This window comes from Eumetopias jubatus, unplaced genomic scaffold, assembly GCF_037043125.1.
Source record: "Eumetopias jubatus isolate StellerSeaLion01/CBP00866 unplaced genomic scaffold, mEumJub1_p1.0 scaffold_12, whole genome shotgun sequence".
Taxonomy (NCBI): Eukaryota; Metazoa; Chordata; class Mammalia; order Carnivora; family Otariidae; genus Eumetopias; species Eumetopias jubatus.
In genome coordinates, this window is record NW_028274818.1 from 41,438,441 (window position 1) to 41,464,946 (window position 26,506).

At 35.4% G+C, this 26,506-nt stretch overlaps 1 protein-coding gene and 1 pseudogene across 2 annotated transcripts in view; one reads left to right on the forward strand and one right to left on the reverse strand.

Annotated features, from left to right (window-relative positions):
- XPR1 (xenotropic and polytropic retrovirus receptor 1) overlaps nucleotides 1–26,506 on the forward strand; it is a 245,114-nt gene that overhangs the window by 20,907 nt on the left and 197,701 nt on the right. For both annotated transcript variants that reach the window (XM_028121531.2, XM_028121532.1), the window contains exon 2: nucleotides 7,926–7,977. In XM_028121531.2, the coding sequence (XP_027977332.1) occupies nucleotides 7,926–7,977 (52 nt within the window). The remainder of the gene's footprint in view (nucleotides 1–7,925; nucleotides 7,978–26,506) is intronic.
- Nucleotides 6,701–7,146, reverse strand: LOC114222856 (ubiquitin-conjugating enzyme E2 variant 1 pseudogene; annotated as a pseudogene).

The window sequence follows — 26,506 nt, forward strand, 5'->3', positions numbered from 1 at the left end:
TTATTTTATTTTTTTTAAGATTTTATTTATTTGAGAGAGAGAATGAGAGAGAGCACGAGAGGGAAGAGGGTCAGAGGGAGAAGCAGACTCCCTGCTGAGCAGGGAGCCCGATGTGGGACTCGATCCCGGGACTCCGGGATCATGACCTGAGCCAAAGGCAGTCGCTTAACCAACTGAGCCACCCAGGCGCCCCTATTATATATGTTTTATACATTTAATAATTTCAATTATAATTTATGTTGTAACTTGTGCTTATTGAATTGCCTTTTGCTGATATGCTGATGATGATTTGTATTGTTGACTCATCAATTGACTCATGCATAATCCTAATATACCATAGGTTTTGGATTAAGTATGTACAAGAGTACATTAACTTTGAACTTTAATATATTAGATTATAAGAATTTGTGTAAGAGTTTTTATTGACTTTACAGATTATTTCTGTCATCAAAAACAGAGCTAGGTTAGTTTATTTTTATATGGGGAAAGAAATGAGCATTAATTAGATGGTGATTCTCTGTATAGGACACATGCGATTGCTAGCTGCCCTCTTCTGAGGTTTATAATTTGATTTACAGAACTGCCCTTAACACTTCAGTATCATGAAAACATGACTGATTTCTAGATGATGAGACAAAACCCAGGTCACATGTAATTGACTTGTACCTTATTCACAGACTACCCAGTATTTCTGGTGAAAAAATTAAAAAGAGAATGCACAAAGAGGAAGTAGAAACTGAAAAGGAAATAATTGGAGAATGTTTTTGGGATGCTGTAGTTAAGCTCATAATGTACATATTTTGAAAAATATATTGAAATTTTGTTATTGAGGAATTCTATTTAGAAAAGTTTCAGATTTGGGGCGCCTGGGTGGCTCAGTCGTTAAGCGTCTGCCTTTGGCTCAGGTCATGATCTCAGGGTCCTGGGATTGAGGCCCACATCAGGCTCCCTGCTCAGCGGGAAGCCTGCTTCTCCCTCTCTCACTCCCCCCCTGCTTGTGTTCCCTCTCTCGCTGTGTCTCTCTCTGTCAAATAAATAAATTAAATCTTAAAAAAAATAAAAAGTTTCAGATTAAAAAAAGTCTGTGATGTAAACTTTATCTAATTATTAAACACTGTTAATAGAGATTATGACTGTTTTAAAGGTTTATGACAAATATCCCTTTCCCTTCCTCTTTAAATGCCTGTTTTCATTGCTTATTAATCAATAACTAGATTCCAGTGTGCTGACTTTGAATGAATATTGAAGCTAATGAGAGCAACATGGGTTAGATATTTTACTGATGGAGGTGTTAATAGTTATCCTATGATATATATGAGGCTAATGGTGAATTGATAGGAAGTAGATTTTTTCTTTTTTTTCAAATTTTTATTTAAATTCTAGTTAACATACAGTGCAATGTTGATTTTAGGAGTGGAATCCAGTGATGCATCACTTACATACAATACCCAATGCTCATCATATCAAGTGCCCTCCTTAATACCCATCACTCATCTAGCCCATCTGCCACCCACCTCCCTCCATCACCCCTCAGTTTATTCTTTAAGTTTCTAGTGGTTTGTTTCCCTCTGTTTCTTCTTTTTTTCCCCCCTCTCCCATATGTTCATCTATTTTGTTTCTCAGATTTCACATATGAGTGAAGTCCTGTGGTATTTGTCATTCTCTGACTTTTTTCGCTTAGCCTAATACACTCTAGCTCTATCCATGTTGCTGTGAATGGCAAATTTCATTCTTTTGATGGGTGAGTAATATTCCATTGTGTGTGTGTGTGTGTGTGTGTGTGTGTGTGTGTGTGTGTGTGTATACCACATGGAAGTAGGAATTTTTCTAGCTTCTGATCTCAGTTTGTGAAAAGGCCTGTGAAATGGCCTGTGCTTTGGAAAGGAGATTAATGATGATCTACTATGTGTTGTTAAAAATTAACAACATAAGAAATTTGTAATGGTAGTATTATTGAACATCATATATGTTAGGTTTGAGCTATACCCTATTTCATAGGATAGATATATATATTGTAGAAAGTTTAATATAATTAGGAGACCTTATTATTTAAAGCATATGCAAATTGGGATGTGCATGTATTTTCTTATGAGTCTGTAGGTTTCCTATGAGAATTAAAAATATAGTATGTTCATGACTGTGATTTTTCTGAAAATATCATAGCATATTCTAGATCATCTAGATGACTGTCTTATAAACTAGTAAATGCCAGGAGATTGCAGTAACTGTTTATGCTTGTTTGGTCATGCTGGCTCCAGGTAGTATTGTACTACTTTATGAAGAGTTAATAAGGACTGAGGTCTATCTAATGCATAAATGATGTATTCATGTCCAAATAGTAGATTGCCAAATGATGCCACAACCCACTGTATGATGTAAGTTTTGTGGTAGTTCACATTGGATTAGTTAACATTCTTTGAGTATCTTTTATGTTCTAAATACTCTTCATGTATAATCATGAATTATAATTAATATAAGGATTTGTGTTTTAAGAGTTTTTAATTCTCATAATAGACCTGTGAGGTATGTGTGATCACTTCTGTTATACAGATGAGGGCATTGTTATACAGAGAAGTTAATTTTCCTAAGCTTACATAGCTGTTAAGTGTTAGAGTTGGTTTTCATACACATTGTCTGACTCCATAACTCCTACCCACTGTACTATGCTACCTTATAGTGGGGAGAGGTACTAGGAGAATTATATCACATCTGATAGTCATATAGGCATTCCAAATTCAGAAGAACTGATATAATGACAGCATTGTATTCATGTTGCCAGTTGAGATTTTGTTTCAGCAAACATCTTTTTTCCTGTCACGTTAATGTTGTTGGTTGACTAGTATTGGTTTTGTGACTGTGTTTGGATTTAATTTGGAAGATTTTGCTATTATATGAGTTGTTATAAGCACTAAAGGAGTTTTGTCTTAGTATATATATCTTTCAATAACATAAAAAAACAATTTAACACTCAGATTGCAGTAGAGATGTGGATAGAAAAGATTGCTTTGAATCCTTTGAAAATCCAAGAAGTCTATTGTGGGGTATGTGGGTGGCTTTGTCAGGTAAGTGTCTGATTCTTGATATCAGCTCAGGTCATGATCTCAGGGACATGAGATTGAGCCCTGCATCGGGCTCTGTACTCTAAGGGGAGCCTGCTTAGGATTCCCCCCCCCGACCCATGCTCTCTCTCAAATAAGTAAATCTTTAAAAAAAAATCTAATCTATTGTAATGTACATGAATATATATTAATTTTATTACACAAATTCAGAGGTTTTTTTGTTTTTGTTTTTTTTTTTTTAAGGCAGGGAGAGGGAGAGGGAGAGAGAATCCTAAGCAGGCTCCATGCCCAGTGCAGACCCCAACACCAGGCTGGATCTCAAAACCCTGAGATCATGACCTGAGCCAAAATCAGTGTCAGATGCTTAATGGACTGAGGCCACCCAGGTGCCCCCAAATTCAGAGTTTTATATAAAGTAATGTATATCCTTAAAGGAAAACAGCGTAAATTGCGGAAACTCTTTGAATGTGTTGTTTTGTGTATTTTGATGTACTGTTCCTAACCCAGGCAAGTGCTTTCAGATTATAGACAACAATATATAGGTACTAATGTAGACATTACTCTGTAGGCTTTTTCCCCCTTCTTAGTTCCTAATTGGGGGCTATTCTCGTATCACAAGAATAGAATGATATCCTGTTTATGGAGTTCTTGAGACACTTACTACAATAAAAAACTTAGGGAACCTGGGTGGCTCAGTTGGTTAAGCAACTGCCTTCGGCTCAGGTCATGATCTTGGAGTCCTAGGATCGAGTCCCACATTGGGCTCCCTGCTCAGCAGGGGGTCTGCTTCTCCCTCTGACCCTCTTCCCTCTCGTGCTCTCTTGTCTCTCATTCTCTCTCTCTCTCAAATAAATAAAACCTTAAAAAACAAAAACAAAAAAAACTTAGAGGTTTCTTTTATTCAGAGGAAAACTGAAGTAGTAAGAAGCAGAAATAATTGTCCCTGATTTTACTGAGAACTGTCTTGATTGAAATGAAATTATGATTCAATTTTACAATCAAATGAAGGCTATCATCATTTTTCTCTTTATAAAATTTTAATCATCTTTTAAAACTTAATTTGGTAAGCTTCGCTTTTGCAAATTTAATTTATTTTCATTATATGTCACCAAGGTACTGCTTAGTATGCTTTTTCAGTGTGCTTTGTTCATTTTTAAAGTAATTTTCTCCAAAGAAGAAAGGCTTTTGAATTCAAGAACTGTTTATTGAGTTTCTACTATGTAGAAGCCGCTCTGCTCGTCATTAATGGTTTATTTGGTTCTTGATGGCATTTAATTTTGGCACACATGCCTATTATACTCCAGAAGTAGAAAAATTTATTCAGATATTTAAGTCTCCGATATTACCTGTTTCCATAATAGATTTATTTCTGTAAATATTCTCTGGCTGGGTTTATGTGTTCCTTCTTATATTTTTCTATCTAGAGATATACTTTGTTCTAAGCAATCTGTTCATTTACTCTCTTAAAATACCTAATGGATGACTGTAACATAACCACCACTCTGTACTTGTGTAGGACTTTAATATGAAATTCCAATCCAAACTGACGTAAAGACTTTCTGATGTTCGATAAAATCTTCTGGACTGACTTCCTTTTTTAGACTAGAAGTTAGTGGTCCTTGAGACATCTGAAATTGTAAAGAAAATAGTGAATGTATATACTTTGTTCTTAAAAGAAGTTCCATACCTTTGTCATATTCACTTAGGACTTTTGTACATAAATAAGTTCAGGAATTAATGGTCAGTAAACATAAGGCTGAGCTTCAAAGGTAATCTTAGAAAAGTTGTGACCCAATAATGAAGGTTTTGTAAAAATGATTTCTGTTCACGTGTTTTCTTACACCACTTCTGACCAGTTCTTTTTTCTGACACCAATAACCATTTCCCTGACACCAACTGGGTGTCTAATAATTCAGTTTAATTCTGACACTAACTATCCAGAGTTAGCATAGACCCCATGGGTAAGGGCTTAGTCCCACAAGACTGCCCTCACTTGAGATGCCAGCTATAAATGGGGTACCCAGGATACCCATACTTCTCCCTGGGTGACTACAAATCTTTGGCCATTGGTGATTGACTCAATCCCCAGCCATTTTCTCTTCCTCAGAGATCTGGGGGTGGGACTGAAAGTTTTAACCCTCTAATCACAATCAGGTGGTTGGTTTTTCTGGGGACCAACCTCCATCCTGAAGCTGTTTTGCCCCCCGGCCCATGAGCGGTCTCATTGGTATATAAAAGAGAGTAGATTCTAAAGGTTTTCAGGAATTTGTGTCAGGAACCTGAAACAAAGAGCAAATATTTTTTATTATACTACAATTGCATTATTGTAGTGTCTCAAATTTTATATAAATAGTGAATTTTTTTTTTAAGATTTTTATTTTTTTATTTGACAGAGAGAGACAAAGTGAGAGAAGGAACACAAGCAGGGGGAGTGGGAGAGGGAGAAGCAGGCTTCCCGCTGAGCAGGGAGCCCGATGTGGTGCTCGATCCCAGGACCCTGGGATCATGACCTGAGCCCAAGGCAGACCCTTAACGACTGAGCCACCCAGGTGCCCCTATATAAATAGTGAATCTTACTGAATGTTATGGATTTAAGCATGTGCGCTGTTAAAATTTTTAAATATATATAATTTTCGTACGAAGATTTTTAAAAAAACAACACGGGTTAAAATGAACAAAAATGCATTAATTTTAATTTTCCTTGTTTCATTGGGAATCTTTTTTACATATGTTGTCAGACTTGGTTAGTTATAGAACTAACAGGTTGTTCACTGGTCTAAAGCAAATGGTAAATTCACTTGGGAAGAATATAACTTACTAGACTTGAATATAGAACGGCTTACCCTGGAGGTTTATTTCCTCTTTTTTGGGTTTAAACTTGAGTGATTCTAATGTGGTTCTGGGTGTGGGGGTAGTGTATTGATTTTGTCCCTCACGGCACATTTGGCAGTGTCTGGAGACATTTTGGTTGTCACGGTTTTGGTGGAGGTGTTTCTGCTGGTATCTAGATGAGGGTAGTGGGTCTCTTGATGCCAGGGATGGTACTAAAAATCGTATTATGCACAAAACAGCCCCCCTAGCTGCCCCCAAATAAAGAATTATCTGACTCCAAATGTTAGTTGTTGAGGGAGGCCGGAGGCCACTTTGGGAATCACCAATTGTTAGATGGTATTTGAAGCTTTGAAGCTATGGGACTGGATATAGCCACCTGTTTATGACCAGCTCTTCAGCACTGGAACCTTATCCATTCGATTGATTCTACCTATTGATAGGTATGTTGAAATGCTTTTCTCATTACTGCCCCCAAACCACTTATTGGGAGACCAAACTGCAGCCATCCAAATTACCTAAATATTATTGGTAGTTAATTCACTGGTTTGGAAAAAAACCAGTAAATCTGTAAATATGTTTATAGTCCTGAACTCTTTTTTTATTTTTTGTTATAGCACAACTTATATATTTCAAATGGACAAAAAATTAATATCGTTTACAGTATCTTAAGATAAATTGCCTTTGAATGGGAGCTTCCTTTCCAGTACTTTGAGGTCTACAAGACGTATCTAGAAAATGTACTACTGTGGAAAATGGCTGCTTAAATCGAATGGGGGGGAGGGGGGAGGGCCTGTGGTTTCTTTTTTTGATTAATTGCTGTAACACTGTCCTTCAGGCGGCTGAGGAAGTTTCATGTTTTCTTTAGACATCATTAGGCGCTGGAGCTCTTGCAGGACAACTTTGATGCTATATGAATTCTGCCATTTTGCTAGCACTGATATGGCTCTTGGGTCCACCACTCCGTTAGAACTATTAACTCCATTCATATTAATTTTCGTTACAAATCTTACAAAGGGGGGTGCTTCTGGGTATTTAGGTCCACATTCTATTTTAAGGCTGTATATTCGGTTTTCATAAATTGTTCTTGGAGGCCCAATTATCATCCCTGTCCATCTTGTAAGTGTCACATCTTTGTCATCTTCTAGACCCCAGCTAACTGTGCCATCTCCTACTCCTTTCTGGCCTTCTTCCAGTTCTTCCAACAGTCGAAAATTGCGAGGGACTTTTACTCCCAAGCCCGTGGTGGCTGCCATCTTGCGTCCTATAGTCCTGAACTCTTTTTTTTTTTTTTTTAAAGATTTTATTTATTTATTCATGAGAGACAGAGGGGGGGGAGAGAGAGAGAGAAGCAGAGGGAGAAGCAGGCTCCCAAGGAGCAGGGAGCCCGATGCGGGACTCGATCCCAGGACCTCGGGATCACGACCTGAGCCGAAGGCAGATGCTTAACCATCTGAGCCACCCAGGCGCCCAGTCCTGAACTCTTAATAGAGGACTTTCTAGGCCTTCATTGAAGAGTATTTGTATCCAAGATAAAAAGAATTCTGGAGATTGTCTACACAGCATTGTGAATGTACTTGACACCACTGAATTGTTAACGTGAAAATGGTTAAGACGGTGCATTTTGTTACTTTTATGTTACTACAATTAAAAAAAATTTGTATCCAGTGTTTCATATTTTCTTAAGCAGTGTTCCATGTATTTCTCTAGGACCACTGTTCTCAGTTTCTGTCACTATTTTCTTTTAGTCAGAGTTATGATCTCAGGAGATTTTTCATTTTTTCCAAATGCCCTTTAATTTTTAAAGTGTACATATTAGCCATTTTCTTAAAGATTGGACAATAGTGGATTGATACGAAAGTATAGTATTTGGGTTTCAGCTTATTAAAGTTAATTGAAGTATTTTACTAAATTCTCAATTTAGGGAATCATGTCATCTGGATATTGAAAAAGAAGTAATTGCTTAGGGTCAAATGCTTTTAGTGTAAAGATTACTCATGATTTCATGCATTTTTTGTTTGTTTGTTTTTTTAATAGGCTTTCAAGGACATGCTGTATTCAGCTCAGGATCAGGCACCTTCTGTGGAAGGTAAGATGCATTAATCCCTAATTTAGTCACATAAAATCCCTTTTTAAGGGAAAATATTTTAAACTGCATAGTATAAAACTAATATATCCTGCCCTATTATATAGCTCTTTTATGCTTTTTAAAATATATATTATGATTACTTTATATTTCAGTCAGACTTTTTGTTCGTTAAGCTCCCATTTACCCTACAATGGATCCCTTACTATGCCCTTGTGTGAATCACAGATACTGGTTTAGAGTCAAAGTTCTTATCTGTATCATCTCCCCTCCCCCCAGTATATTTTTATATCCGTCTTTCCTTCCTTCCTTCCTTCCTTCCTTCCTTCCTTCCTTCCTTCCTTCCTTCCTTCCTTCCTTCCTTTAGTGAATCCTTAGTCCATAATTAGTCTGGACAATTTAGTTTTCCTTTCTATTTATGTCATGGCTTTAGATTGGGATTAGTTAAAAAAAAAAAAACAGTGAAGCATATTTACTGTGTGTATGTGTGTGGGTGATATAAGCATGTATATATATGCATGTGCACAGTTTGGCAGTCATAAAATCACTGATCTAAGGACAGTAGTCGTCTCTCCAATTATCTTTATTGATCTTTTCTGTTATCTCAGCTTCTACTCACCAGCTCATTCTTTATGGGTTTAACCTTTGGTAGGTTTGGAGAGTTGTAATTTAAAGTTGTAAGAGTTCTTGTGTCATTAAATTTTGGAGCTAATTCAACAGTTATTTATTGAGGGAGTGTTTCCTCCGAGGCTGAGTAATCTTTTAAAATTTCACATCCCATTTTTTTCAGGAGAGATGAATATGAAAAAGTATATACCAAGAATAATCTAGATAGTGTGTACAGATTGATATATTTATGAGATACCAGACTGGAATTCTATTAAGTCATTCTAGTGACAGGCTTTTGGAGGCTTATTTTTATGACATGTAACAGATGCTGAAGTGGGTTTATAAACGTATGTCTATAATTAAAAATCTCATTTCTTTGCTGAATCACTGAATTCTACTCCTGAAACAAAGAAAAAAATCTCATTTCTTTAATGACACAGAAATGTGCATCTTTCATCTCTAACCATTCTGCATTCAAAATGTGCTTCCTTTAACATCTTGAAATCTTTACCAGGGTATTGGCACTTAGGTATTAGTTTTATAATATGTAACTGAATTTTGGATAATAATATGTTTAATTTTCTAATATTTAACTGAAAGCACTTAAGATTTATCAAAATGTTTGTTCTTTGTTCTTATTTTATGTGTCTTAAAGAGTACCTCTCAAAATTTTTTAAAAATAACTTTCTTAAAATTTCATTTTAAGAAAAATGAAATTACACGGAGGTTTAACTGGTTCCCTCATCCTGTGTAACTTGGTTCTTTTAATTTTATTCTCAAGGTTGGGTTATCTCTAGTTTTTCTTTTAAGTTTTACCATCCAGTTTGTAACAAACACTCGGACATGTTCTGGTGATCCTCATTCATCCCTTCATGCCGGTTCATGTTGCTAGTAATTTTCATACACTTTTAGCTGTTATTAGAGGAAAAACTGAATTCTATGATAATATGCTAAAATGCTTATAGTTAGGAACTTTTTTTTATCACATTGCTCAGAGACATTAACTTCTTTGGACCCTGTTGTAAAGGGAGTATTGTGGGCTGATTGTGCAGATGTATATGCTACTTTCATAAGGGAAATATTCCGCACTTCTTTGTTCTTTCTAATCTCAGATTAAAGCTGTGTAACTTTATCTTCTTAAAATGAATTCTTCTCTTTTGAGGTACTTAAGAATTGAAGATATTGAAAGTGGTTTAAAGAAACACTATTCTGTGTAGTATTGAGGTTAGAAAATGTTATTTTAAAAAAATTTTTTAAAAGATTTTATTTATTTCTTTGACAGAGAGAGACACAGTGAGAGAGGGGAACACAAGCAGGGGGAGTGGGAGAGGGAGAAGCAGGCTTCCCACGGAGCAGGGAGCCTGATGTGGGGCTCGATCCCAGGACCCTGGGATCATGACCTGAGCCGAAGGCAGATGCTTAACGACTGAGCCACCCAGACGCCCCTAGTTATTAAAGCGACTATAATTTTGTCTCATTTGATTGTGATACTATATTAATTTACTGTCTTTCTATGGTGTTAAGTTTGATTGATAATTATTTCTGTCATTTATTCTTACTATTTTGTTTGTATTGCTAGGCTTTTATTTAGCTGTGTAGCATAAGCAGATCTATCAACCAAGTCTAAGATAAGGCTTTCAACTTTTAACATTTTTTTTTTTAAAAGATTTTTTTTATTTATTTATTGATGAGAGACAGAGAGAGAGAGAGGCAGAGGGAGAAGCAGGCTCCCAAGGAGCAGGGAGCCCGATGCGGGACTCGATCCCAGGACTCTGGAATCGTGACCTGAGCCGAAGGCAGACGCCCAATCATCTGAGCCACCCAGGCGCCCCAACTTTTAACATTTTTTAAAGGCAGAAATGTTTGCTAGGCCTCGATTATTTTTTTGAATGTTGTCTTTATCTCTTTTCTTCACTCTCTTTTTTTCCTACACCTTAAGTTTGAGTAGAGTTAAAACTTTTGGTGCCAGTGAACAAGTTTTTTTTTAATCTTATAACTGAAGTATATTCCTAAGTTGGTAGTTCTCAAATCTGCTGTATGTTTAATTCAGTTTACCTGTGTTTGTTTTGTTTTTTTGATACAAATATTGATACTTGGTTCCCATCTCATATCAATTAAAATAGGATCTGGGAGTGAAGCCCAGGCATTGGCAGTTCTATACTCTCCCAAGTGATTCTAATAAATAGCCAAAGTCCAAAACCCCTGCCATAAATCTTAAATAATTTTGGATCAATATGATTAATGCTAACTTCTTTTAGACAGTAATTAGCCAGTAGGCTTATAGGCTTAAGTTCATTGATAGTTTGATTATTCTATTAGAATACAGAAATATTTGTTTGTTTATAGCATCCAGAGGACATTTATATTTTTAAAAATATTTATTGTATTGAATTGAATCTAAGTAAATAGCTGTATTGAATAATTACATATGTGGAATGGTTATAGCTTAACATCATTATTAGAGTTAAAAAACATTTTTGCTGGGGTGCCTGGGTGGCTCAGTCAGTTAAGCATCTGCTTTTGGCTCAGGTCATGACCTTAGAGTCCTGGGATCGATCCCCACATCAGGCTCCCTGCTCAAGGGGGAGTGCTTCTCCTGCTGCCCCTTCCCCCTCTCATTCTGTCAAATAAATCTTTTGAAAAACGAAAACATTTTTGCTGACTTGTTAATTTAGATGCATTGTAGTAAAATAAGCAGTTTCCTCATATTTCATACTACTTTTGTTTAAGATGGAATGGATTTATAATTATAGTGAAAGAAAGGTGACTTGAAATGGATTCTGTAAGAGTGAAGTGATTTATTTGATAAAAGGCATAGTATTTGAAAGTGTTTGTTGATAAGAAGTTGACCACAGACACAATTTTTTTATTCTTATGTTAATCACCATACATTACATCATTAGTTTTCGATGTAGTGTTCCATGATTCACTGTTTGTGCATAATACCCAGTGCTCCACACAGAACGTGCCCTCTTTGATACCCATCACCAGGCTAACCCATCCCCCCACCCCCCTCCCCTCTAGAACCCTCAGTTTGTTTTTCAGAGTCCATCATCTCTCATGGTTCCTCTCCCCCTCCGATTTCCCCCCTTCATTCTTCCCCTCCTGCTATCTTCTTTTTTTTCTTTTCTTAACATATATTGCCATACACAATTTTTTATACTAGTGAGTTATTTTCTTACAACTTTGTAGGACATTTCAAGATAGTGCCTTTACTCTTTGTTAATAAAGTAGGCTTTTTCCTCATTTAAAAAACAACCAAATAATTTCAATGCATTAAGAAATTAAGACATATTCACTGAAAGCTGCTTTTTTTAGTCAAATGAATAAACATTCAGATTTATGGTATTTTGCTTCATTCATCGTTTGATAGTAAATTTCATGGATCATTCATATATTGATTCATGAAAAATAAAAGATCTCTTTTTATTTAAAATAGGTGTCTTACAATTGTAATTAGGAAGTGCTCATATTCCAAAATAATATACATAGGAAAGCTTAAGGACTTATTCTCAGGCATTCCTTATCGATTTATATTTAATCTCTTTTGATATAAAAATATAATTATAACAATAATATATTGCCTACTCTTCTGTATAATCTGTTTCTTTTGGTAACTATTTACATTTGGAAATATTCTATGACTTAGAAGATGACTTAAATTCCATGTTAAAGTTTATACAATTTATTGATTTTTAAATAATGACATAAATAATTAAACATTTTAATATTTAAATTGGTTTTTTTTTCCTGCAGAAAAACTTATAGAGCAGCATACCATGACAGTAGAATGAGAATATTAAAGTGACTAGAATTGTGGATTTTTTTTTTAATGTAGAGATCATGTACACACTTAGAATCCTTGGAGTCAGTCTTTAGTGGAATAGTGTTTTAAGGAATTTTTGGAAAACGGTGCTAAAAACGCTTAGACTCAGTTGGGTTTTATAATTCCTGCTGCCAGTGAGGTAATGGGTATTTGGGACAGATTAAATGAAGCTGCCAGCTAATGGTTCCCCAGCAGCAAATCAGTGATACCTTAATAGGATTGTTTTGAGACAAAACAATTTAATATAGATGTGAAAACAGACCTCTTAATTGCAATACCCATTTGACATAGTCAAATTTTCAGTGATAGAGAACTAGTAAATATAAATTGATTGTTTTTTTTTTTTTTTTAACTTTCATGCTTTTTTTTTTCTTTCCCCATTTGGCATCTTAGCCACTTTATGAAATTAATCTACTTGGGTAAATAGTCACACCTTTTTTTGGAGGGGAATTTCCCCCTTTCCCAGGGTACTTTTGATTAACATAGTTTATATACATATAAATTTATGCACTACTCATATTATTTATATACTATATTAATCTATTTTTTTCTCTGAATTAATTTCAAGTAAAGCTTCAGGCTTTGACATTCTCTTTTTAAAATGTACTATCTTTTGTTTAGAAGCATTACTGTTTTCTGCTCTTGTGATGGCAAAATATGAGAATCTGACAGTCAACCTAGGTCACAGAATTAAGAGATCATTGACATTTCTAACTGAAAGGGACTTTGGAAGATCATTCTGCCTCATCCTCATTTTAGATTTGTGTGATCTGAGACCACACTAATGTTGTGTGACTCAAGGATGTTTAGGATTACTAATGCTGTATGTGCCAACAAAAGGAGAATTCCAGAGAATAATATTGAAATATAAAAAAGACTATTTTATATTAACTGCATTTTTATCCAAATGATATATTTGAATACAATTTTTGATTGGATATTTTTTGAGTCTCTGTATTTTTAAAAGATTTATGAAGTATTATTTTGAATAATACTCAACTATATGACTTTTTTGGGGAAAAGCTAATTTTATGTTTCAAGAACTCTGTCTCTACTCATTTTTGTTGTTGTTGTTATTCCGCATGGTTCCCAGAAGTATTGGGGGAGGTTTATAGAATTAAGATATATTAGGTATTAGTAGTTATAGAGGTTAGAATAAGGGGGAAATTAAGATAGAATAGTGATATAAAGCTCCAGTAAATTTAGTATATAGATTAGATATTGTAAAGATCCTGGAACAGAAAAAGAGCATCAGGTAAAAAATTAAGGAAATCTGAGTATATTATAGACTTGAGTTTATAATAATGTTTCAGTTTTGGTTCATTGATTGTGACAAATTTACCATACTTAATAAGATGTTAATGATAGGGGAAACTTGGGGGGGGTATATGGGAACTCTCTGGACTATCTTTGTAACTTTTCTGTGAATCTAAAACTATTCTAAAAGAAAACATTTATTTTAAAAAATAGATGCCATAAGGTTTTATACAATTGCTAGAAGCTAATTATAAATTCAATTCTGAGTTTTTTGGGGTTCAGGGGATAGATGAGAGCATGATTCATTTCAGAATTACACATAAGGTAAATTTATATCCATTTCTCAGAAAAAGTTCAGTTGTTATTGACCATGAGATTTGAGAGAAATTCTTCCTTTGGACCTTCATGAAGAGTATTTGTTTGGTGTGGTGAATAGTATCCCCAAGAGCAATTTTACAAAAAGCATGACAGTGGAGTTTCATGACTCCTTCTTACAGACCAAGGGTATAATGTAAAAATTTATTACTCTGACCTACAAGGCCCTAAATAATTTGGTCCTGTGGTCATGACCTTACCTTCTACCATTTTCCCCCTTGTTTACTAGGCTCTAGTCACATTGCCTTTCTTTCTGTACCTAAATTGGGCCAAACTTGCTCTTAGAATAAGGTTTTTTAGCTCTTGACCTGAGTAGAATCATTTGATCATTGGGGCTGTGTCCTTCAGAGGGCCTTCTGAATATCCAATCTTACATAACCACTCAGTCACTTTAAATTACATCACCCCATTTTATTTCTTTGCATAGTATTTGTCACTTTCTGGTATCTTAAGTATTTATTTTTCTCATTGATTTATTAGTATTCTTGAGACCAATATAAGTCCCTTGAGACCAGAGATTTTTGTCTTTTTTTCTGTTTTATATCTCATATCTAAAATACCTTACATATTTATTGAGCACATCAATGAGTAGGAATAAAAATGAATCCTTTCCCTCAATCTTCCTTGAATCCAAAGTACTATTTGTAGGAAAAAGGGAGTAGACTGACCTAGCTTGCTTCTTGTTTTTATTTTTGTTTCTTAATTTTTAACTTGATCTTGAGATGCAGAATTTTACTTGCTGGTTAGATGGTTAAAGCATATTATTTGTTGTTGTTGTTTTATAATGCTAATACTATAATTTCATAAGGTATAGTCTGAGGTGAGACATGTAGCATTTCTTTAAAATCAGTAGAGAAACAGATGATATGAGATCTTCATTTAAAGATATTGTGTTTTTGTGGCATTGTGTTGTCTTGATGCCAAGTACAGAGTTTCATTTGACTGCTGAGAAATCATATTTTATATGCTGTTGAGTGTCAATTTTTGTAAGACAACCTACTTATTTTTGTGGGTTTTTTTTGTGTTTGATATGCTTCCTTTCAAAGATACATGAAATAGGCATAAATTTGAAAAATCATATATGAATTATTAGAATTTTTAAAATATGTGTATTCAGTAGAATATATTTTTTAGATTATTTGAATTAAAATGGAAAGACCTACTGATGCTTTGTTTTCCTTTCACATTCTGCCTCTCATTATCTTATAAAGTATTCTTTTTTTTTTAAAGATTTTATTTATTTATTTGAGAGAGAGAATGAGAGATAGAGAGCACGAGAGGGAAGAGGGTCAGAGGGAGAAGCAGGCTCCCCACTGAGCAGGGAGCCTGATGCGCGGGGCTTGATCCCAGGACCCTGAGATCATGACCTGAGCTGAAGGCAGTTGCTTAACCAACTTAGCCACCCAGGCGCCCTGAAGTATTCTTTTTTTAAAAGATTTTATTTATTGCAGAGAGAGAGAGAGAGAGTATACAGAGAGTCCCCACTAAGCAGGGAGCCCAATGTGGGGCTCAATGCCAGTACCCTGAGATCATGACCTGAGCTGAAGGCAGACGCTTAACTGACTGAGCCACCCAGGCGCCCTAAAGTATTCTTTTAATGGAGAGTATATATAGCTAATGTTAGCCTAATACAGCTCTCTAATTCAGTTGGCTTAATACAACTATCTGATTTTCTGAAGTGAAATGAATAGATACAGTTAAGGACATAAGTCGGTGACCACAACTATACTAGTCTCTGCTATTCTGCCATGTCTTTAGTTTTCCCACCCCCACTCCAATCATGTGAACAGGTTTTGTTGGATCATTTTTGCTTAGGTTCCCTTTGCTTATTCATCTTGGTTAGCAGATGTGTAACAATCTCCCTAAGCTCCTTAGAATTCAGCTCTTAGTGGCTTTGAAGATGAAAGTATGCTTGTAAATTATTCATTCCGATTATATGCTTGAATGGACAGAGTCCACTTCCGGCATCTTCTACCTCACCTTTGTCCCCGGCTTTTTATTTTTTTAACTTGCTTTTTAGTTCTAGAGGATGGAAGACTGAATTGCATTTCTAAAATTCATGAAGTAGTTTTTGCATGTATATGATTACTGTCAAATCTGTGCATTCATAATGTATTACTTTTCTCACATTTATAATCTTGTATCTCCCCTCCCCCCAGTTTTCCATTTTGTTATCGGTATCATTATCTCCTTAAAAATTATTTATGACTCTTCTGAACTGGAAATAAAACCATTTTATATTTACAATAGGGAGAGCTATAATTTGCTACATTTTCAGGTGATCAGTGGCAGGACAGTGTTTTTTCTTTTCCACTTGTCTGTTAGTGTTGTTTAGTTCATTTATTATTGATTTTCAAAAATCTTTCTGCTCGTAGTGGGTTAATATTACATGAGAAGACTATATACCAGGGACTAGTAGAGAGTTTAACCAAAAAAATGAAATACTAGATTCATTTGTAGTCATTGCAACCTTGTTTTGAGAGCCATTGAGAAATACAGATGGCTAAGAGTGAAAGTTGAGACAAGAGCCAAGCCAACAAGATAATTATCATCTCTATAAGAATGATACACTTTTTAATCTTCTCATTAACTTCTTTAAGAAAGGATAAAAAGATCTGATATTCAAGCCATATAATGAAGTTTTCGTTCTTTTTCCCTTCCTTCCTTCCTTCCTTCCTTCCTTCCTCCCTCCTTCCTTCTTTCTTCCTTCCATCCATCCATCCATCCATCCATCCTTTTTCTTTCTTCTTTCTGATTTAAAAAAAAATTGAAGTTTAGTTGACACATACTACATTAGTTTTGGGTGTATACTGAAGTTATTTCTTTTTTTTTTTTTAAAGATTTTATTTATTTATTTGACGCACAGAGAGAGCGAGAGAGAGGGAGAGAGCACGAGCAGGGGGAGCGGCAGGCAGAGGGAGAAGCAGGCTTCCTGCATGAGCAGGGAGCCTGATGTGGGGCTCGATCCCAGGACCCTGGGATCATGGCCTGAGCTGAAGGCAGCGGTTTAACCAACTGAGCCACCCAGGCGCCCCCTGAAGTTATTTCTGAAGGGTATTATTTCATGTTTATAGTGGAATAGAATTGCATATTCATTCATATTGTAGAAATGACTGCTTCTAAATAGTATTATTACCTGCAAAAATAATCTGTGTATTCTTTAAAGGTGCCACTAACCTCAGGCTAGTTCACTAATAGGAAAGATGTGCTTCTGAATAGTAAATAGTATTGCTCTTCAAGTTGATGAAATTCCTTCTTTTTCACTAAAAGAGAATTAAATGTAATTGGATGCTGACTGCCAAAACAAAAGATAATGATATAAGTAGGTAGGAAAATTATGTGACAAAAATGATTATCAACTTTGAGTAGCATACAGGTAGGAAGTTAGAAGAAAGGAAGAAATGCTTGGGACACAGGCTTATAATCCTTTCTTTACATACCACAGAGTAAAGTGTTTTCAGTGTTTCAATTTTTCCTTCCCTTGTAAAAATCATTAACATATAAAGTTACTGTGTCAATTATCACACCGTGCTTTTTTTTTTTTTTTTTGGTAAGTTTGAGGGATGGAAGGTCATGAACTAGAGGGGATAATTATAAAACATTAAATCATGAAACAAAAAAACTTTGGGAATTATTGGTTATATACTCTACATGGTAGAGGAAAAGCTAACATACCGGATGAATGAACCTGATGATTTCAGATAGAGTTTCCCAAATTAGCTATTAGACATCTGGAATAATTGTTAAAGCTTCAAGATGGCAGAGTTTAAAGTAAGGTAAGTTCTTCTTTATGCTCTTTGTTTTCTTTGGGTAGGGCCACTTTAGCTGTTTAATGAAAGAATGCCACTGAGAAAGGTAGAAAGAAACATAAAAAGTTATGATCAGTGAGTAGTTTCCAGCAGTAGATGTACATCATTGAGTAAAAGAAACAAAAATTCCTGCCTTCAAAATGGAAAAGATGTTCAAAAAATTATTTAGATTCACAATAACTTCTAATTATTGAGCCAGTATGAGGAAGGAATAGGTAGTCAATATTTGAAAGAGTAGATAATTCCTTATATTAGTTTTCTGTGGCTGTTTTAACAATTTACCACAAACTTAGTGGTGTAAAATGAGAGAAATTTACTCTCACAGTTGTGGAGGTCAGAGTCTGAAATCAAGCTACACTTGTGGAATGTTGGAGGGAGAATTTTCCTTTTCCAGCCTCTAGTGGTTGCTAGCTTGCTTGGTTTGTGACCACTTTACTCTAATCTCTGCCTCTTCACTTTGCCTTTTACTTTGTTTATTCTCCTCCATGTATCTAAGGTCATTTGTCATTGGATTTAAGTCCACCTAATCAGGATGATTTCTTCTCAGGATCATTAATTACATTTTAAAGACCCTTTTCCCAAATAAGATAACATCATAGGTTCCAGGGATTTGACATGGATATCTTTTGGCTGGGGTGGTGATGGTGGTGCATTTTTGTCCTACCATATCCCTAAATCTAAATTGAAAAACAGCAACAACAACAACAAAACATTGTAATGTTCTTAGTTCAAATTGTGAGCCACCTCTATAGGTCCAAATGAGGCATTTGCTTTTACATTCTAATCTAACCACTTTGAAAGGAACCGTCAAATGATGTTAAAGAAAAATTCAGGTATGACATCCAGAAAGGAAAAAACTGGCCGATAGAAAGATTTGAGTGTATAAAATAAAGGACTGTTTGGGGCATCTGGGTGGCTCAGTTGGTTAATGGTCTGACTCTTGATTTCGGCTCAGGTCATGATTGTAGGGTTATGGAAAGAAACTCTGTATTGTCCTCTGCACTGTTCATGTAATCTGCTTGAGATTCTCTCCCTTTCCCTCTCCCTCTTCTCTCTGTCTGTCTCCTCCCTTGCATGTGCTCGCATGCTCTTTCTCAAATAAATAAAATCTCTAAAAAAATTAAGAAATAACGGACAGTTTATTGGCCTGTAACCCAGAATTACCTGCAAAGTATTCCAAATCATCCCTCCTAAGAATTTCTTTTATATTTCTAGTATCTACTGTACTTCCTGGGGGAAACAAAACAAGCAAACCTCTTCATAGCATACAAGTGTCCCCTCTTCCCTCCAAAATTTCTATTATGAGAATTTTCAGTATATGTGCTGCCGAAGTGAGCACTATTATGAGAATTTTCAAAGACCTACAAATATAGAGAATGTATCCAGGATCCCATTTACCCATCACCCAGCTTCAGTCATTATCAATACAATGCCTAATCTTTTATTCAACCCCCCCAATTAGTTTGAAGCAAATTCCAGAAATTATATCATTTTATCTGTAAATATTTTTAAACGATAATCTCTGGCCCCATTACCAAAATACAGTTGTTATAAATAAAAATATTAATAGTAATTTCTTAATATTATTAAATATCTGACAGGATTCACATTTCCCTGTTTTATAGTCTTTTTAAAAAAGATTTATTTGTTTGAATTGGGACCCAAATAAGATCCCTCATTTGATAAATTGCAGATTGATTAATAAGTCCCTTAATTCTCCATTGATTTATAACAGCACCATCCAGTACAGTAGTCACATGTAACTATTTACATTTAAATTAATTAAAATTAAAGTGGAATATTCTGATCCTTAATCATCAAGTGCTCAGCAGCCACATGAGCCACCTTATTGGACAGCACAGAATATTTCTCTTACTGAAAAAAGTTATTTTGGTCAGAGTTGATCTATAGGTTTCCCCTCCAACTATTTTATTTATTTAGCATTTTCTTTTTTTTTCTTTTTTTATTTTTTTTTTAAAGATTTTATTTATTTATTTGAGAGAGAGAGAGAGTGAGAGATAGAGAGCACGAGAGGGAAGAGGGTCAGAGGGAGAAGCAGACTCCCTGCTGAGCAGGGAGCCCGATGCGGGACTCGATCCCGGGACTCCAGGATCATGACCTGAGCCGAAGGCAGTCGCTTAACCAACTGAGCCACCCAGGCGCCCCTATTTAGCATTTTCTGTTTTCCTTTTAAAATTATTATTATTGTTATTTGGTGGAACAAACTGGCTACTTTGGTTTTCTTTGTCTCCCAGAGTCTGGATTTTACTGATTACATTCATGTGGTATACCTTAATACGGTTTCTATTCTTGGTATCTCCTGTAAATTTGTAGTTAAATGTAGAGGCTTGGTCTAAATCAGATTAAATGTTATGCATATATATTTTTTTCCTAAGAACATTTTATAGGTGCTGGTGTATACTTCTATTAAGAGAGGGATATGTAATATCAGATTGTTTCTGTCTTTGTAATGTTACTAGCTATTGATGATCAGTGCCTATCCCCAGATCCACAACTTCATTGAGTTCACAAAATGGTGATATTCCAGCATTCCTGTGTTTATTAGCCAGAATTTTATAAGAGAAACTTCCCTTCGTAAACTGGTTATTTTTAGCTACGGATATAGAAAAAGTAGAGTAATTGCCTAAGTCTTATCCTTTATTTTCTAGTTTTCAAAATAGTATTGGTTCTCTAACATTTTTCTGGAGATGAGCTGTGAAAATTTTTTAAGTGTATTAATGAATTAATATATTTAAACATACTTGGTATATTTGGTCCAGTATAGTTTTATCCTTATTATTGATCAAATTTTCAACTTTGGCTCAGTTGGGGCCTCTGCAGGTAGTTTCCTCACTTGTTTTGATATGACTCTCATAACCTTTGATAGCTTCTTTTCTATCTGATATGATAGAATTTTTCCACACTCATCTTAACGTATTTCCAGGGTGGGATCTGGGATTAGCTGTTTTGCAAAGGAGGCTTAGTTCTTTTGGTGATAACCACTGAGTCTTAATTTCTTTAGAAGCCATATACTGGGCACTTCTTTCATAGTGTCAGTGGTACTGAGTTATTCATTGTTTTAGGTTTTCTTTTTTAGTGGAAAGAAATATATATACACATGTATACTCACATGCCTGCACACATGCACACACTTAAAAATGTATGTTTAGATATATAATAATATAATAAATATATATTTAAAAGATAAAATACCTGTTCTTTAAAGCTTAGATTCTTAGTATACTTTGGACTTGAAAGTATCTACCCTAGCTGAACAAGTGAAATGTGATGAATTTTGGGCGCCTGGGTGGGCTCAGTTGGTTAAGCGACTGCCTTCGGCTCAGGTCATGATCCTGGAGCCCTGGGATCGAGTCCCACATCGGCCTCCCTGCTCAGCGGGGAGTCTGCTTCTCCCTCTGACCCTTCCCTCTCTCATGCTCTCTCTCTCTCTCTCATTCTCTCTCTCAAATAAATAAATAAAATCTTAAAAAAAAGAAATGTGATGAATTTTAAGATTGAATAATACTCTTAGGCATAACCATATGTACAGCTTTTTGGGATTAGAGTGTTGGGGGTAGGGAATCTACCTGTACTGATTAAATTTTCATTTTGTTCATTGAAGGTTGAGAGGTGAAACATAGTTTATCACCTGTAAGACGAAGTGCCAATTTGTGGTTCTTGATGAGAAATTGATCAGTTAGGCGCTTGTTACAAGAGGTGCAATCAGTGAAGTTAGAAAGGGAAATTGAATTTATATTGGTGTGTTATATGCAATTAATTTTGAATATACACCTGAGGCACATGAATCTTATTGGAGTTTGAAATATCTATACTTTAAATCAGGCATTGCAAATCTAGTGTGATTAAATATATTTAAGAGTTTGTATTGTTCGACAGTTGCTGTGCCATTCCAAAATATGTTTTTATTAGGCTGTTCACAAAGGAATCTTGTGGTTGCTATAATGAGAAGATGAAATAGCTAAATTTGTGTATTTCTTTTAGAAAGAATGGAGGAGAATAAGGTTATTTATATTTTAAGATTTATTATTTTTATACTCTTATTTTTTCTGAATGGGATGTCTTGTCATCTTGAGAGAAGGATGGATTGTTGTTATCTTTTTAAAAGACTGCAACAACGGGGCACCTGAGTGGCTCAGTCAGTTGGGCGTCTGCCTTCAGCTCAGGTCATGATCCCAGGGTCCTGGGATCGAGCCCCGCATTAGGCTCCCTGCTTGGTGGGGAGTCTGCTTCTCTCTCTCCCTCTGTGCCTCACCCTGCTTGTGCTTTCTCACTCTCTCCTCTGTCAAATAAATAAAATCTTAAAAAAAAGAGACTACAACAGTCTTTCTACTTAAGGAAAAACATGATATAGTTCACTAATGACACAGTAATTAAATTAGGGTATTTACAGCAGAGAGGAATTTGTAACAGTATAAGAATAACACAGTGTATTGGGTAGATATTCTCAGGATCAGTTTATCCAAAATAGCCATAAAAGAATTTTCATAAATAAAGTAGTAAGAAAATGATAAATGAAAGAGGTGAGATTTGAATTGGGTCTTAAAGCATAGTTACAGCTGTAGGAGAAGACCTTCTAGGCAGAGAGAAGCAACAGGACAAAACCAAAGAGGTGCAAGACATTCAGGGGAGATTAGAGCTCTTTAAATGAAGTAAAGGGTTATTACGGGGGAATAGTGAGCTGTAAGAATGAGGCCAAATTTCCAAGGGGCTTAATTTTTTTTTAAAGTTGGACTTTATTTGGTAGACAAGTATACTGCACATTTGGACTATTAGTCTAACGCAGGTCAGAATTAAGAGATCATCGTGAGTTCTTTGTTCCACTTCAGCAGTATCTAAAAATAGTCTTGGTGCTGTTTTGAATGGATTTCACAGTTAGAAGTCCAGAGGAATGGAGGCTTTATTTAGTTACGGTACCATCCAATCTCCAGTTCCACAATTTTTATGTATAGTTGTGTCCTTTTTCATGTTGGGGTCCCGCAACTGTCTGCCATTACCAATTAAGTCCACATGCTTGCTTCCTCAAGAGTATTGGGAAAAGCAGATTTATAATTTTTAGTTAGCTCATGACTCAAAATATGCACAGAAGCAATCTTTTTTATGTGTATGAAATTAACATAACAAAATGAACGATTTTATTTTTTTAAGATTTTATTTATTTGAGAGAGAGAGAGAGAAAACACAAGCAGGGGGAAAGGGAGAGGGAGAAGCAGACTCCTCACTGAGCAGGGAGCCTGATGCGGGGCTTGATCCGAGAACTCTGGGTCATGACCTGAGCTGAAGTCAGATGCTTAACTGACTGAGCCACCCATGTACCCCAAAATTAATGACTTAAAGTGTACTGAGGTTCAGTGGCATTTTTAGTGCATTCAGTTTTGTGCAACCATTATCTTTATCAAGACACCGAGCATTCTTTTTTTTTCTTCCAAAGTTTATTTGTGTTTTTTTGTTGTTGTTGTTGTTTGTTTCTTTTAGTAATCTCTGCACCCAGTGTGGGGCTTGAACTCACAACCCTGAGATTGAGAGTCTCATGCTCTTCCAACTGAGCTAGCCAGGTGCCCCAGGACACAGAGCATTCTTTTTTTTTTTTTTAAAGATTTTATTTATCTATTTGACGCAGAGAGAGAACACAAGCAGGGGGAGTGGCAGAGGGAGAGGGAGAAGCAGACTCCTCACTGAGCAGGGAGCCTGATGCGGGGCTTGATCCGAGAACTCTGGGTCATGACCTGAGCCCAAGGCAGCTGCTTAACCGACTGAGCCACCCAGGCATCCCAACATAGAGCATTCTTAAATGGAATGTACTTAAACAGAAAAGAAGGCTTATTATAAAGTAATTTTTGGCATGATTTTGCTTGCTAATTTCTCAGTCTGTGTCACTTGTAGAGTTTTTTTTTTTTTTTTTTGAAGCTTACTTGCATTCATATTTAAGCTTGTAATTTTGGGGAATCAAAAAAACAACTGTCAGAATGGAATTTTTTTTTTTTAAAGATTTTATTTATTTGACAGAGGGAGACACAGCGAGAGAGGGAACACAAGCAGGGGGAGTGGGAGAGGGAGAAGCAGGCTCTCTGCCGAGCAGGGAGCCTGATGGGGGGCTTGATCCCAGAACTCTGGGATCATGACCTGAACTGAAGGCAGATGCTTAACAACTGAGCCACCCAGGTGCCCTGGAATTTTTTTGTTTTGATAATAGTTGAAAAAATAAGCAACAAGGTGAAAACCTGAATTGATTTTTTTTTGTTCACTTTTGAATAGAATGAAGTAGTTTATTTAATAGAAAAATTGTTTTTCAAATTAGAACTGTCCATGGTGGATTTGGATTCTAACTTTTTTTAGCATGTCTACTTACACAGCACTATCTGAAGAAGGCTGTGGAATATAAGAGGACTTCATTCTCCTCTATTTTTATTATAGGTTGTGTGTTATGGACCTAGAAGAGTGAAGGTTATGTTTCCTGATCTTAGTTTTCTTTTTCTTGTTTTTACCCCGTCTCTCCAAAAAATCTACACGATGTTTATTTGTAGTAACCCAGTAGAAGCAAAGTGTTGATTGTTCTAAACATAAATTCTGGTCATTTGTGCAAAATATTTTAGAAGGATTTTAGCTTTTATTTCTTAGTAAGAGATCTTTCGGGGTTCTGATTTTGCTTGTGGATATCTTCAATCTATATACTAATTTTTTCTCATAATCTCTTTGTTCTCTATGGAGGTGTTGATGTTGATGCTGAAGTAGTAACATGAAGATGGCAGTGGTATTTCCAATTGGCATTTCTTATTTAGGTCCTTAAGAACCCCTAGTAAGAAATTCGAAAAAGACAATTAGGTCAAATTAATTAGAAAAGCTAAGTAGACTATTTAAGGTCACTATATTCAATCAGTACGATACTGTTTTTAGATTAGTAAGTAAAAATGCAGTGCAATTAAACATATATTACAAATATAAATTTTGTGAATTATCAGATGGATTTAATCACTACCCAGTAATTTTTGCCTGCTGTTCTTATACACTTTCACATCATCTGTGATTTACAAGACTGGTTATAAAGAAGTACGCTTAATTTCTTGCTGTTGTTTCATTTAATAAACATTTTGTCATTATTTACCATAGTAGCATATGCATTTGAGGTAATGAAAACGTTTGGAAATGGTGATAGTGATTGTATAATATTGTGAGTGTATTGAATATCACTAAGTTGTACATTTAAAAATGCTTAAAATGGTAAATTTTATGTTATATAATTTTACTACAATAAAAAAAGAAGAAAAATCTTATCAGTAAATGAATATTTCTGGAATGATTTCTTTGTAGTTATGGAATTTTTTAGTCAAGATTTTATTACAGGGTGATTTTTTTTCTTTAAAAAATTTATATAAAAAAAAGGGGGCGCCTGGATGGCTCAGTCATTAAATGTTTGCCTTCGGCTCAGGTCGTGATCCCAAGGTCCTGGGATCGAGCCCCACATCGGGCTCCCTGCTCCACAGGGAAGCCTGCTTCTCCCTCTCCCACTCCCCCTGCTTGTGTTCCCTCTCTTGCTGTGTCTCTGTCAAATAAATCTTTTTAAAAAATGTATAAAAAAATAAAAGATTTTATTACAGGGTGATTTTTATTTTTATTTATTTTTTAAGATTTTATTTATTTATTTGACACACAGAGAGAGAGAGCGAGAGAGAGAGAGAGGGAGAGAGCACAAGCAGGGGGAGCGGCAGGCAGAGGGAGAAACAGGCTTCCTGCATGAGCAGGGAGCCCGATGTGGGGCTCCATCCCAGTACCCTGGGATCATGACCTGAGCTGAAGGCAGCGGTTTAACCAACTGAGCCACCCAGGCGCCCCTACAGGGTGATTTTTAATCCTAGCATAACTGGCTTCTACTTTTAGCCCTTAAGTATTCAGAAGAACAGGAAAGTGGAATTTGGGTATGAATTTTCTTAAATGTTTTTGTAAATTTATTATTTATCATGCAGTTAAAAAATGTAAACTGTTTCATAAAGATAACATTTAATTTTTGGTGTCATAAAATTAAGCATTTTGTTTTTATAAAAAAAACTTTTCCCCAAAATGAAATGAGGTCTACTTCACATTTTTTAAAAGATCATCCTTGAATACCTGTAATCTAACAAGCATGTAAGTGACAAGAAAAGCCATTTTCTTTTTCCTGTTTAATATATATTTTTAACAGCTTTATTGAGGTATGACTGATATTTAAGAAATTGTACATACTTAAAATATGGAATTTGATGTTATGGCATTTGTATACTGATGAAAGCATCAGTATAATTAAGATAGGGACCATAGCCATCACTTCCAAAACTTTCCTCACACTTTTTCATAATTCCTCTTTCCCACCCCATCTAATTTTACCCCTCCTCAGTTAACCACTGACCTTTTTTTCACTGTTGGCATTTCCTAATGTTTTATGTAAATGTGTTTATACAGCGTCTACTCTTATTTTTTGGGCTTCTTTCAATCAGCTGAATTTTTTTGAGATCCAGAGTGGTCACTCCATTTTACATTCCCACTTACAATTCCAGTTTTTCCATATTCTTTCTGGTACTTGGTATTGTCAGTCTATTTAATGTTAGCCAAATGGTATCTCATTGTGGTTTTAATTTGCATTTCTCTAATGACTGATGATAATGGA